General features: G+C 41.8%; 1 protein-coding gene across 3 annotated transcripts; it reads left to right on the top strand.

Moving 5' to 3' along the window:
• The first annotated feature begins 1776 nt into the window (after window positions 1-1776).
• On the top strand, window positions 1777-9321 carry RBM12B (RNA binding motif protein 12B). 3 transcript variants are annotated; one of them, XM_026663027.2, is made up of 3 exons: window positions 1777-1884; window positions 4678-4723; window positions 5446-9321. In XM_026663027.2, exon 3 carries the CDS (start codon window positions 5474-5476, stop codon window positions 7556-7558), a length of 2085 nt encoding a protein of 694 aa, XP_026518812.1. In that variant the 5' UTR covers window positions 1777-1884; window positions 4678-4723; window positions 5446-5473; the 3' UTR covers window positions 7559-9321. The 3 variants fall into 3 exon arrangements, with proteins under 3 accessions (XP_026518812.1, XP_026518818.1, XP_026518795.1); XM_026663033.2 differs by having other exon boundaries at window positions 1777-1893; XM_026663010.2 differs by lacking the exon at window positions 1777-1884 and adding an exon at window positions 1903-2839 and having other exon boundaries at window positions 4678-9321.
• The last annotated feature ends 5016 nt before the right edge of the window (window positions 9322-14337 follow it).

The raw sequence follows: 14337 nt of genomic DNA, 5'->3' as shown, positions 1-14337 counted from the left end.
AGTAGGATGTGATTAATGGCCTTGCACACTTGTGTTAACACAGCCCCAATGGTCAACTTTCCCACTCCAAACTGGTTCGCGATTGACTGATAGCAGTCTGGAGTTGCAATCGCTCCATGCTTTTCCACCGAGTGTGCAGTTCTCATTTGGGTATCCTTGCACCACAGGTCTGGGGTGAGCTCCGCACACAGTTCCAGGTAGGTGGCTTTCTGCATCTGAAAGTTCCCAGACCTGTATAACAATGTGATCCTACCACTCAGTGCTAGTTTCCTGAGCCCAAAAGCAACGTTCCACTGTGTTCAGCTGTTCTGTGAATGCCAGAAGTAACCTAATGTTGCTGCTTTCCATGTCGGACACTGCTTCAGGCAACTGTGACTGCCATTGCCTTCGTAACTTCAAGAATAACTCCACTGCTATTCACGATGTGGTAGTGATAGCTTGCAGAGCAGTGGAGATGAGCGCAGGATTCATTCCTGCAGATAGATGTGGCGGGGTAAGCAGAAAACAAGGGACATTGAAAAATGCCGCGAACTGAAGACTGAAGCACATGGAATGCTGGGATGGAAAGCAGTGCATCATGGGGCATTGAGCCTGGACTCATGATGTGCCACAATCTCCTCCACCTTCCCTCAAGACTGAGCGGCAGAAGGGGGAGAGCTGCACTGTGCAATGCTCTCGTTGCCAATGCAAGTGCCGCAAGTGTCTTCCACTGTCAGCAGAGCGTGTTCACAATGTGAACACCCAACAGTGATTTTCTTTAAGTGCTTTTTTTAATCACTGACCAAACTCTTGGTGAAAAAATCTGCCAGTGTAGACCTAGCCAAGGCATATATCACTGACAAGAGGGACCTCATAACCTATTCATTTACCTTGACGCCGTCACGAGTATCCTTCCTCTGACTCATCTAACCAGAAAACACTCAGCCCGCTAAACCCATGTTAATGCTATTCCAGCCAGCACCAAGACAGGATGGGAGGACACTACCCTGGAAACAAGAGGCAGAGAGTGGAACAATTAATAATGCTAAGGCAGGGCTTCTCAAACTGGGGGTCAGGACCCTTCAGGGGGTTGCAAGGTTATTACATGGGGGGTTGTGAGCTGTCAGCCTCCACTCCAAACCCTGCTTTGCATCCAGCATTTATATGGTGTTAAATATAAATTAAAAACACTTTTTTATATAAGTGGGGGTCACACTCAGAGGCTTGCTATGTGAAAGGCGTCAACAGTACAAGAGTTTGAGAACCACTGTACCAAGGAGATGCCAGACTAGACCATGAGACTGAAGGTCAGGGAGCCCCTGACTCTGCACCCTCAACCTGAATCAGACAGGCCCTTTGCCCACTATGAGGTGGGAGCTCCCTCCCAGCACGTGCACACTGCCCACATCGATGGCAAAGGAAAAGTGGAGCAGCCTAGGACATGCCAGGCATGCGCAGTTGTGACCCAAGCACCGGTGAAAGGGGAAAGCAACGGCAGCCACGAAAAGGATAGACGCATGCGTACTGAGCTCCGCTGAGCCGGCCGCCTATGAACGTGCACATGCTTAGTGAGATGCGGTGATGACAGCGGGAAGGTCACGCACACATGTACACTGGTTCCGGTTACAAGAAGAGGTTGCAGTGACACTCTGCCATAGGAAGTCGAGTTTGCACATGCGTAAAGATAACCCTGGCGTAAATCACCCGGGCGGGAAGAGGCTGCAGGGTCGCGCATGTGTGGTGTAGGCTGAACTGTAGCGTAGGGGGCGCGCATGCGTGTGGGCCCGGTCAGTTGGGAAAGGGGAAAGAGAGGGAGGACGCCATCTTGTTGCTGCTTCTCCGGAGCTGCGGGGACACGGAGCGAGGCGCTCTGCGGGGAGCCTCTCCCTCGTGTAGCGGGCAGCGGTGTGTACGGTGGGTGGGGCGAGGGAAGCGGGCTGAGGGAGATCCGCTTCCCCCGGGCAGTGCTCTTGGCCGCTGGCCGGCCGCCTATCCCCGGGGCGGAGGGTCTGCGCTGGGAGATGGCCACGGGGCCGGAGTCGCGCTGCCGGTTTCTCCAGCTGCCTAGGCGGGCTCCGCTGGAGTCCCGGCCTGGTCCCTGTGATGCTGTCGCATATGGAGGCCTATCCGGCCGCTCCGGATGGTCCTCCTCGCCAGTGAGCCTGGATATCCGCCCCGGTGCCCCTTCCTGTCCCCTCCCGCCCCGGTGCCGCGGGGAGGCCGGGCTTGTTCTCCGCAGGATCGGATCACAAACGGCCTCTGGCGGGACTGGGGCGCACCTGGCATGGGGAGAGCGACCCCTCCCGGGCCCCGTTGGCCTCTGGATGGAGGATACCGGCGAACGTGCGGGCTGGTGCTGGAGGCGCCCGGGTCGTGCTCCGCTTGGAGGCGGAAGGTGCTGTGTTTTCTAGGCTTGTGATGCATCGGCAGTGGCCCTAATCAGGCTGCGGAATGTGGGGATGCTGACCGAGGTCTTGAGTTTGTGGGACCGCTCGCTGGCTCAGGCTCGACACCTGCTGGCTTCTCCTAAATAGCAGCGCCTCGCCGAAGCCTTCCGTGCAACGGGCCTATCTGCAGACTTCACTCAGATTGTTGCTCCAGTGAAACTAAATCTCCCAGTTGATAAACTTCTTGCTTTGACTGTTAAATCCATTTTTTTGCCAGCAGCTGAGATAGGGAATCGCTTACCGACTTACCAGTTTTTTTCTAATAAAATTCATAAACATTGTTCACCCACTTTAGTTTATTTAGTTTCAGTTAATGCCATCCTCTGGCGTATGCTGGATTTTCTTCAGTTGTCCTTCCCAGACCATGAATTTGATTGCATGGGATCTGGGTATGGGAAATTCTACAGTGATAAGTAAGCATCAGTGTTATGGAGACCTAGTTTTATGAAATGTTTGATTCTTTTTGATTGGTAGTGAAAGTGAGTATGGTATGAACTGAAAGTATAGTCCTAGTCTTGCATACTTCTTATTGATGCTTTTTTGAAGGTATTATTTAATGAAGCCTTTGTGCTTTGAATTGGTGAGTACGTAGGGCTTTCCCAAAAGCCTTATCCATTTATCTAAACATTTGTTCTTCTTTGAAGGCCTCATTCTACTGCTGATTTGGACTTACATGTGTTTAAAAAAAAAACTTTTTTTTTAAACTACATTTCACTTCCTTGGGTTATTCATTTAAGCCATCTAATGAGTTGTCTACATTTGTTACCATCTCTTGATTGTTTGGATGAACAGCTAGCAAAAATTTATTAGATTAACTTGCATTTCTATCTGTGGAGCAGCTGAACATTGATTTTATTTTATGTGGCGATCTGAAATTAACTTGTCTGGTTTAAGCACGAGAAGTTGTATATTGTGTCCATGGTGTATGATGGGAAAACTTGACAGTTGTCATCACAGGAGTACTGAGCATACCTGGTTCTGGGTTGACGACAAAAATATTGGGAAATGATTTTTGGTCATAGGAACACAGAAAGGTGCTAGAAAACTGCTGAAATACTACATCAGAATGCTACATGAATTAGTGGGCAAATGGATTTGACTTTTCAAGAAACGAAGGCTCTTTCAGAGAATTCTCTCTCCCACTGAATTCTTTCCTTGCACATTGGCATTGCTGTTTCATCTATTGAGAAGATAGCATATACAGATGTGAGGAGCTATTTATCTACAAGTGCAATTATCAAACATTCAGTCTTTCTAGCTTACAGACTTGTCTATGGAAAGGAAGTATTCAGACAGTTTAGAAGTAAAATAAGGTCTTTCAGTTACAGAAATTTGGGCTTTTTTTGTGCTAATACAGGTGAAGTGTGATCAGCTTTTGTGATTAGTAGATGTAAGTTGATCAGAAATCTGAAAAATTTAGAGTGGTCAGTATGGTATCTTATATTGTGATAAACTAGGGCTTTCTGTATAATGTGGTAGCATTCTTAACTACTTGTTGATAGCAGCTTGTTTAAAAAAAAAAAAATTTGGTAGTAATTCAGTGCATGGGTTTGTCTTGTTTCTGTAATATAGCTGTGCTATGTAATCCTGTAGCTTGTCAGAGCACATTCAGTGGTTCTTGGTTGCATGTTTGGAATGCAGCAAGCACTTGCGAGGAGAAAACCTTGCAAATGAGATTTGTTTGTAAATTCATGTACTCATTGAAATCTGTTTGGAATTTTTGGCTTTTTCATATGATTGTCTATCTTCAGTGCAATATTGGACTGGTGTTGATTAGCATGTTTTGTCGTACACGTCAAAAGCAGGTGGATTTCAGAAGAATTGGACATGTAATCTTGAGCTGGATTTATACACCTTTCAAGGACTGAAGTAACAGAGGGTTTTCCCTCTACCTTATTGGCAGTTCTGTTGCATTTCAACAGTTCGGTGTGGCACATTTGATGACCAGTTAATCTCAGCATGTTTACATCATTTGCAGACGTCACCCTTAACATTTGAATTTTCTTTCCTACATCTAAAACGGATTCACAGAGATGCAGTGCATAGCAGTGTGCCGAAGTACAATATGTCTCATTTATATTTCTCTTGGAACAAGGAAGGAATTCTCCATAGTACTCAAAATTGTGGTTTCATTACAGTGCTTGGCTGTTAATGTTATCCATTGATATGGACATGCCACAGTAACATGGCGCAATATGTAAACCAAAATTCAAATATCAGCCATTAATTATGTTTCATTTTCTTTCCACAGTTAAGTTGATTTTACAGAATTTATCAGGTCTTCCAAGCAAAAACAGGTAAGCTGCCTAAAGCTTAATGCTTATCACTGAATATTGTCAAAGATCACGCATGGCCTTTTCACACATACTTATGACTGGGAATTAGGACGTACTCTCCTGAGTGCATGTGGCTGCTGCTGTTAGTATCCTGACTGTCTGAAGGAGGCAACGTTGTTGAACGCTGAATAAACGTTCCCATTGGTGAGCAGAACTGGTCAGTTGGTAGACCAGCTTGTCTGAAAGTCTAAATTCATCATTGTTGATGAATTACTTTAATTCTCAGTGAAGTAGTTATCCTTTTTGTCTGTAATCTTCTACCTAGACTTCACAGTGCTATGATGGAAAGTGTCCCGTTAACACTAAAACATAAGATTTTGGTCCTTAGTATCAGGTAGAGATTTCTGGCAGGTAGCAACCATGCCATGAAGGACTTGAGGCATTCCTTACTTATCTTGGATGGTGAGAAGAGTGACTTACGTGGATTTTGTTGCCCTTAAGATAGGGAATATTGACAGTTATGTGCGTACATCCAGGTGGAGTAGCTAATTGTTCTGACTACTTAATCAACCTTAAGATTAAAACAGGGTCACTGATTGATTTGAATTTGAGAGTTTTTGATTTCATAAATCTTGATTGATTGAGGCAGGGACCTTCCTTAAAAAGGCTCTAGCTTATGTATTAAGATACTGTAATAGATGAGTACTAAAGACTTGCTATCATGTGTACCTTTTTGTCTGCAGGTGATTTTTGCTGTGGGTTGAGCTCAGAATGGCTGTAGTCATCCGTTTACAGGGGCTTCCTGTTGTTGCGGGTCCTGCAGATATTCGCCGTTTCTTCTCGGGATTGAATATTCCTGATGGAGGAGTGCATATTATTGGAGGAGAAACTGGGGAGGCTTTTATTATATTTGCAACAGATGAAGATGCACGACGTGCCATGAGCTGTTCAGGAGAGCTTATCAAAGACTCCCCCATAGAGCTCTTTCTCAGCAGCAAGACTGAAATGCAAAATACAATAGAAATGAGCCGGAAAAGATTTGATCGTGGGGGAAGAGAACCAATGTCTGGGTCTAGACGAACAGGTGGTAGTAATTCTGGTGCATCAGGCGTTGGGAACCTTTCAAACTTAGTTGCAGCTATTACAAAAGGAATAAATAAATCTGGTTATGTTCCATCAAATCACCTAGAGTCTGGCTTTCATACCAATGGCACAAGACATGGTGATCCAAGTATACCTAAATCAAACTATAATCAGTCAAGAAAGGAGTCAGTGAGTTCAGATGATGTTTATTTATTTCTACATGGCATACCGTACTCTGCAACAGAAGATGAAGTACGTGCTTTCTTTTCTGGATTACGAGTAGAGGGAGTGATCTTTATAAAACGTCGCAATGGCCTAAATAATGGTGATGGTTTGGTAAAATTTGCTACACCTCATGGTGCCTTAGAAGGACTTAAACGTCATAGACAATACATGGGTCCAAGATTTATAGAAATAAGTCCAGCTACTGAAGAACAGTGGCTTGAATATGGTGGCAGGGTAGACATGAAGAATGAGATTGCTCGTTACTTAAGCAAAGAGCGTTCTCCAACAAGAGGTTCAAACTATACTCATTCAAGAAAACATTCTCATTCAAGATCTCCTCCAAGGAGACAAAGAACGCGCTCTCGTTCACCTCGTGGCCAGGAATTTTACTTACACTTAAGAAATCTACCTACCTATCTTGAGAAGAAAGATCTGAGAACTTTCTTTGGAAAGCTGGATGTGTCTAACAACCAAATCAAGCTTTTACTGGACAAGCATCAAAGGAAGACAAGAAATGCATTTTTGATGTTGAAGAATCAGAGAGAGTTTGATATTGCTCTGGAACATCACAGGATGTTTCTCTTCAATCGTCCTGTTTACATTTTTCCTATTTCTAGAAGATCGATGTTGAAACTAATTGAGTCATATGAGAAGAAGAGCTCACAAGAAAGAGATCGGCCTGGACAGGCTGTATCGGAAAAAAGTTATCGGGAGGGGCATTCTGGCCCAAAGATGTGCATATATATAAGAAACTTTCCATTTGATGTGACAAAAGTTGAAGTACAAAAGTTCTTTGCAGGATTTGCTATTGATGAAGATGATGTCTACTTGCTTTATGATGACAAAGGAGTTGGGCTGGGAGAAGCATTGGTAAAATTTAAATCTGAAGAGCAGGCAATGAAAGCAGAAAGTTTAAATCGTCGAAGGTTCTTGGGAACAGAGGTACTATTAAGACTTATATCTGAAGAACAGATGCAGGAGTTTGGTTTAAATGTTCTACCATCAGCAACAAGTGGAAAAATGCAGGTTAATTCACAGGCATATGACAGAGGTGAGCATTCCCGTCCAGCTGCTTCACCACCTGGACAACCACAAGGATTACCTATGCACTCATTTGGTCCTCCTGGGAGCTTTAGGCATCCTTCTGATGTTAGACGACCTCCTGAGGATTTTCGAGGTCCTCCACCTTTTATGGATTTTGGTGGTGATGGCGAACCTTTTGGTAGGATGGAGTATGGAAACAATAACATGGGAGGCTTTTCTGAGGGAAGATTTATGTCCGATCCAAATTTCAGTGGTGGTTCTGATCGTGTAACTCCTATTAGATTAAAGAACTTGCCATTTAGAGCCACCCCTAATGAAATTTTGGATTTTTTCTATGGCTATGGTGTCATTCCAGAGTCTGTTTCTATACAGTGTAATGAACACGGACTACCTTCAGGTGATGCCATTGTTGCTATGACAAATTATGAGGAAGCAATGGCTGCTATTAATGAGCTAAATGATAGACCAATTGGCCCACGCAAAGTTAAGCTAAGCTTGCTTTAAAGAGAGAAAATGTTTCTCAGATTAAAAATTCTAGACATCACAGTATTGATGCAGTAAGATGGATTCTTATTTACAAGTTTTTGTTACTGGAAGATGCAGAAGAAAGAGTTTCCATAAACAGAGGAAGTTGTAAATAGTGTCATGTTTAGTTATTTTGTATTGGTTCAAATTGACATCTGTAAGGTTTTTTTAGAAGACATCTTAGAAGTGTATTATGCTTATTTTTATTTTTATGGCAGATGGAGAGGTCAGTAATCCTAATGGATTGTCTGTTGACTTGTAAGGTGCATATCTTGATATTAAGACATACAAACATGGAGTTGTAATGCATTTGGGGGTTTTTAGTTTTGCTTTCATTCCATGGTTCCATGATTCTTTGCATCATTTGAAAATGTAAAACTGCTGGTTGACTTGGTTGTACAGACTGGTCAAAGAGAACAATTTCAGTGCCATCTTCATTAGTAAATATCCTTGGAGCTATAGTCAACCCTAGATATTTAGAATAGGTAAACTGTAAACATGAGTGAATTTCTTATGTGTAAACTGTTTAGTCTTGTTCAGTTTCACGTGGTCGCAGGCATCTCAAGTTATTCTCATAAAATTAGTTTCCTGTTCATGTTAGCTGGCTGTGCAACTTTTAAAAAATAAATAAAAGGATTTACAGCTATGAGGATTACCTGTTTAAAATTTATTTGTGTACACTTATTCATCGAACCCTTGGTCAGAATCATGCTGACCATCTTTCATGGAAGGGGTAAAAAATGGGTATTCAGTATACACTGCTCTTTGCACATGTTGGTCAGTTTTGGCTCTAAAACTGGTTCTCAACCTATTTATCATTGTGGGCCACAGGTTGAGAACTACAGCGCCCTCCCACCCCCCACAACTTCCCACAGTCCTTTATGCCCAGTGCCCTCCGCCCAGAGACCCTGGACCTGCTGCGTGGGGCCGGCAGCCGGACCCCGCAACCTGAACCCCGGGACCCTGCCACATGGGGCCAGGTAGCCGGGACCCCTGGTGCCTGGCCAGGAGCGGAGCGCCTGGTGCAGGCCGGCAGCGAGGCCCAAGGTACGGGGCCAGGAGCGGAGCCCCACCTAAAACCTGGGGGTGCTGCAGACCCCTGCAAACTCGTAGTTCCAAGCACGCAACCCCCCACAAACCTGCCCAGGGACTCACTCTCCTGCACCCTGCCCCCCTGCGGCACTCACCAGCCCCCTGCTGGTAGGAGCGCTCCTGCAGGCTGCCAGACACTGTCTGTCCCTCAGCCAGCCCCGCCCCAGACCAGAGCAAATTTTGAATTTTTTTTTTAGCACACAGCTGGGTTGAGAACCTGTCCTCTGAAATCTGTGTTCAAAATTTGGTGGGATTTTCTGTTCTATCTCAGCATAGTATATTGTCAACAGTGGGGAGTGAAAGTAGGATATAGGTTTTTTAGTGTCCCATATCCACATTCTTGAAACTATTATTAGGAATAAGTTGGTAGTTATAACAAATGTCTTAAATGCAAGCTAGTTCAGTGACCATGCTGTACAGACTTACTAACATCTGAGCAGTATGTCAGTGGCAACTACCCAGTTACATCCAGTTATTTACTGACCTTTTCCTATAGGAATGAAAAAGACCTTGGCTTAAATCTAGATGTTTAGAATGCTTTTCTAAGTAGTATGCTGCTACTTTTAAAATTGAAACGAGGAATAGAAAGTGAGGTTGCTTCTTGTTTCTTTTGTGGTTCAGAAAATAAGTTAGGTTCCCTCTATTTGTGATATATTATAAGACATAGCAAGATCATAACATTACTGTTTAAATTGAGTGGGAGATTTACAAAACTGAACTAATAGAATTTAGATGCTTAAAAGTCTACCCTGTATTTTATCTGACTGTCAGAGTCCCCCACAGTATCATTTTAATGCATGAGTTCCCTACTGTAACTACCTTCATACAATTCAAACAGTAAATATTAATATGCAATTTTTAATTCATTGTAAGTAGTGTAAGGTAATAAGGTAAAAAATTTCAATCGTGATAGTGGGACTCTTACTGCAGCTCTAAACTGTACAGAGTTGTGGGTTATTACTGCATTTTAAAACAGGTCTTCTGAGTTTTTGTAATAACTGTTAGTTCTACTGATGCCATTTAATGGATCCTTCATCATGTAAAGCACTGTTCATGTGGGTTCCATGAGGGTTTGCTAGCATTCTTGTACTGTAGGAGAGAGAGAGCAGCTTAGGCTTTCTTACTCCTTGGCCAATGAATTTCTGGGGTTTTGTATGAACTGGATAATGAGGGTTAGTGTGTGCCACTGCATATCAATGGAGAAAGGTTAAAGCAGTTCTTGTGTGGGGCAGATGAAGAGCCAGAACTGTCAATAAGAGAGCAGTTTTTGGCAGTAAAACAGGCATAGTAGATGAAACAGCCTGCCTTTTGAATTGAAAGAGGAGGGGCTGATTAATCTAAAACATTCATATATCATACAAGCATGCAATACAGTGCATTTTTCCCCCTTACTAATCTTATCTGGGACACCATGAAAGTAATAGTGACTTGAAATCAGTTTGGATTTTAAGATCAAAATAAAGTTTGGTTATGATGGGGATTTATTGAATGTTGCCTACTTATAGGAACACAAGCTTGCATAAAACTTCATATGAGACCTGTAATACATTAAACAAATTGCTATAGGAAAAGCTTAATTACAGTACCAAATTTTTAAAACCAAATGCTAGAAAACTTCTGGCTGCTTTATTGCTACTGCAGTTTTTTCTATCATTCAAGACATTTATTTTGTGTACTAATGTTAGGAATAGAAGAAGAAAAGCAAGCAGCATTATCATCCCTTGTATTTTTTTTAAAATAAAGAATTTAAATGGTAACTGTGTTTTTGAATTGTTCCTTGTGAGTAGTCCCATCTTTTTTCAAAGGCTAGGAAAAGGGCTTTCAATACTTCTGCTTTAAAGATGGAAAAGGCATTGCTCTGCCTGTACATGGAGAAATCTGTGAGCTGAGAAATTAAGAGATACAGTAAAACTTTCAAAAGTGACTTAGGCTCTTGAGTCGCGTTTAAAAATTTTACCTACTCTTGCCTCATATTTAAATTTCTAATTGAAAGTAGTTTCAGTAGTAAGCTGGTTTTGAGTCCTCCTGCCAGTTTTTATTTTGAAATAGCACTTAATATCAAATATCAAAACTACTACTCCAGAGAGTTGTCAAAATAAAGTGAACATAATTTTGTCTAATCTTGGCGTTAGAAAAAAATTCCAGACAGGAAATCTCTCATTGCAGTGACAAATACAAAATATAATGAATTTCATCTGGAAAAAGGTTTTGGTAAGATTTCTGTACACTACTTTTAACTTATTTTAAAGTCCACAATTCTTCCAGCTCTTACAAAACCCAGTATCTCAATTAATGGAAAAAATGGTTCACTCTTTCAGCCAAGTTCCTGCATTTTTGAAGAACCTTTATGCTGCGTACTAACAGGCATCTGGAAGTAAAAACATATAAATCTCACAACATATTTGCTGTTTCTTTGAAGTGTGTAGTTCTGTGCAGCTGTCTATATAAAATGGCTTCTCCATCTCCAGGGCTGTAGTTCATTATATATTTTACTGACAAGTTTTTTTTATCAATAGGCTAGAACCAACAGTTATGATAGGGAAAGCTGGATTCTTTTTCAGTAATTGTACACAGTAATAAATAAAACTAACTAATGTACCTGGGAAGATATTTTAGTTAGACTGTTTAAAACACATTTTTTTACCATGTTTAACTCCAGTGACTAATGAACAGTGAAAAGAAAAGATGGCTTTGATAAAGATTTAGACCTCTGCCCCTTTACCATATAAACTCAGAGCCTGGAACATCAATGAAATCCTTAGGAAAGACCCAATTTGATATTCCTGACTTTTCTATGGCAAAAATCCATAAAGGTCATCTTCATACACTATTAAGGAGCAAAATTTAAACCCCTTGCAGGTCACCCATAATTTATAATTATTGTCTTGGATGCAATAGTAAGCACTGATCCCTGCAACCTCCAGTGGTGGAAATGCCAGAAGAACATTATTTAACTAAAAAATGTTGCCATGAAAAATATGTACCTATCATGGCTTTCTTAACATGTCAGGGCTTTCTTGGGTGTTACATTTTGGCTTTCTAGGTTAGCTACTGTCATATTCTACCATGGTTCAGTTACTTTCAAACACGTCATACAAGTCCTAGATAGATTATTTAGGGCTTATCTATACTTACGCGCTGGTTCGGCGGCAGGCAATCGAACTTCTGGGTTCGATTTATCGCGTCTTGTCTGGACGCAATAAATCGAACCCAGAAGTGCTCGCCGTCGACTCCGGTAATCCTGCTCGGCGCGAGGAGTACGCGGAGTCGACGGGGGAGCCTGCCTGCTGCGTCTGGACCGCGGTAAGTTCGAACTAAGGTACGTCGACTTCAGCTACATTATTTACGTAGCTGAAGTTGCGTACCTTAGTTCGAATTGGGGGGGTTAGTGTAGACCAGGCCTTAGAAAAGTACATTGCAATACTCAATTCATCTGGCATAGAGGAAAATTACTAGGAAAGGATGCTGATGAGCTGCATTACTATACTAGGAAAAGGTAGCTGGAAGCTTAGTTCTGCAGTATTTTTACATATTATCTATCTGCTTAGATAAATTCTCTACTTCCCTGGTATCAAAGAGATGGGGGCAGTGCATCCAGATTGAACAAACTCAATCTCAAACTCAAACTGAAAGTCGTCTTGAGTTGGATCAGGTCTGCACTGATGCAGGCAGTGGTGACACTAAGCATTCTTGGATGGCTTAAAGTATGACTTTGTATCTTTTGAGACACTGGGCTGGTGTTTTATTAGTCTGCAAATATATCTGGCAATGCAGCACATTGTTGTTTCCTCTGCTTCAGAATCCGCCACAATCATTGTCCTCCTCTCTTTGATGCTGTTCTGACTGGGTGTGAAGCTGCTGAGCAGTCTTCCTTCTTAGATGCCATGCCTGAAGTACAGGAAATAACTCATTGGCAAGGAAAGAGCTGGACAAGTAGAACAAATGCCAACCTCACTGAGCTTGGCTCAGGCAGCAGCGTGGCATGCCAAGATCACCACCATCACCACTATGCTAATGATCTGGAACAGGTAGGTCTCAGGTCCTTGTCATTAAGGCAGAGGTGAAAGCAGATAACAAGGTATATTTGGGATCTGATTAACTGTTGCGGTTTGCAGGAGAGTGGTATGCTCATTGCTGATTAAAGTCAAGAAGGAACTGACTGGTATTTTCCGAAGAGCAGCATATATACTCAGCAGGGGCTGGTGTGCAGTAACAATTAAGGAGCCTGGCTTCTGCTATCATCAGTGGCCCCAAAGCCGTAAGTGCTAGGGAAAATGTGCTGAACTAAAACCCAGCATTTGTGCAGCCTTCTCATTCCTATTTCTAAATATTCCACAATCAGAACTAAGTTACTTCTATTGATAATGCAGAAGTGAGAACAGTTCTACACCCCACTGATAATAAAAATGGATTAGTTAAAATCAGATGCCTTGTACTACATAGGAGCATAGGTCTGCTGAAGGGGGTGTCATTTTCACTCAATTTTTTCACTGTATCTGCACTTGAAGGACTTCTTGACAATTTTACAAGAATGTGAAAATACAAATCTGTGAGGTCTGTTTTCAAATCTAGAATAAAATAAGGAAAGGCTTCCCAACTAGAATCTTGAGCATTTGATTCACTGATTTATAGATTGTAAGACTGAAAAAAAGACAAGTGTTCTTTCATGTCAGTTCCTGAATTTGGTTGTGTTTTTATACTCTATACCGTGCTTTGTATTTAGGGAGGCCAGTGTTTGACTTTTCCACCTCCCCTCCCTTTCCCCCACCCCTGCTATTAATTCGAACTGAGGTTATGGTAAACCCATCTATATAATCAAATATGAGCACTGGAGGAGACATCTCACACGATCCCTTGTTGTAAATGGCACTTCAAGAAGTGCACTTCATACCTCCTCATATAGTTCCAGGAATTAAATTGTATGCAAAAGGTTAATATTTCACACATTTCTTGATCACATTAATTTTATTCTGAATTATATATAACTCAAAAGAATTATTTTACATCCCCTCCCCCACTTGTGATGTATTAAAGTCTAGAAGTATAGATATAATGGCTCTTTCTGCCTTAGAAATTCCAAAAATGTCAAATCTAGATTCCCCTGATTTTACTGGAACAGAGGTTGGAGGTTTTAATGTGTACAGAAAACTCTCCCCACAATAACTGAAGGGGGGTGGGGCGATGTTAGATATTAAGTAAATGGCAACAAAAACAGTTCAAAGTAGTGGAACTAAAAATTCATTCCTCAGCTATGTTTTTTGTGAGGTTAGACCACTCTTCTCTAGTTTCTCAGATACATTATAGTTTCAGATATTTTCTAAGAAACAAGCAGGAAATATTAAAACAAACCTTTCATATCTTTCTCATGCATCATAATACAGCAAAAGGGAATAAGTCCATATTTTGCACTTTTGCAGGTCACTTTTCGAAATTCTTACTAAATTGAGCAATTTAGAAACCAAGCTAAAATTGTCCAGCTCACAGTATTGTGGCTGCAACAAGTGTTCAGTGTCAAGTTATGTTCTAATTAAAACTACTGTTTAAAAGATTGCTTGGTAAACTGTACACGCATACAGTAGATGTTTTAATATAGCTAAATGGGGGAACAAAGAATGTACCCCCTACTGTATCATAAAAAGCAGTGACTCTGAAAAAGATTTAGTGGT

The sequence above is a fragment of the Terrapene carolina genome, unplaced genomic scaffold, assembly GCF_002925995.2.
Source record: "Terrapene carolina triunguis isolate 2854851 unplaced genomic scaffold, T_m_triunguis-2.0 Scaffold58, whole genome shotgun sequence".
NCBI lineage: Eukaryota > Metazoa > Chordata > Testudines > Emydidae > Terrapene > Terrapene triunguis.
Note: the sequence above shows the minus strand (reverse complement) of the source record. Positions and strands in the feature narration are given on the sequence as shown.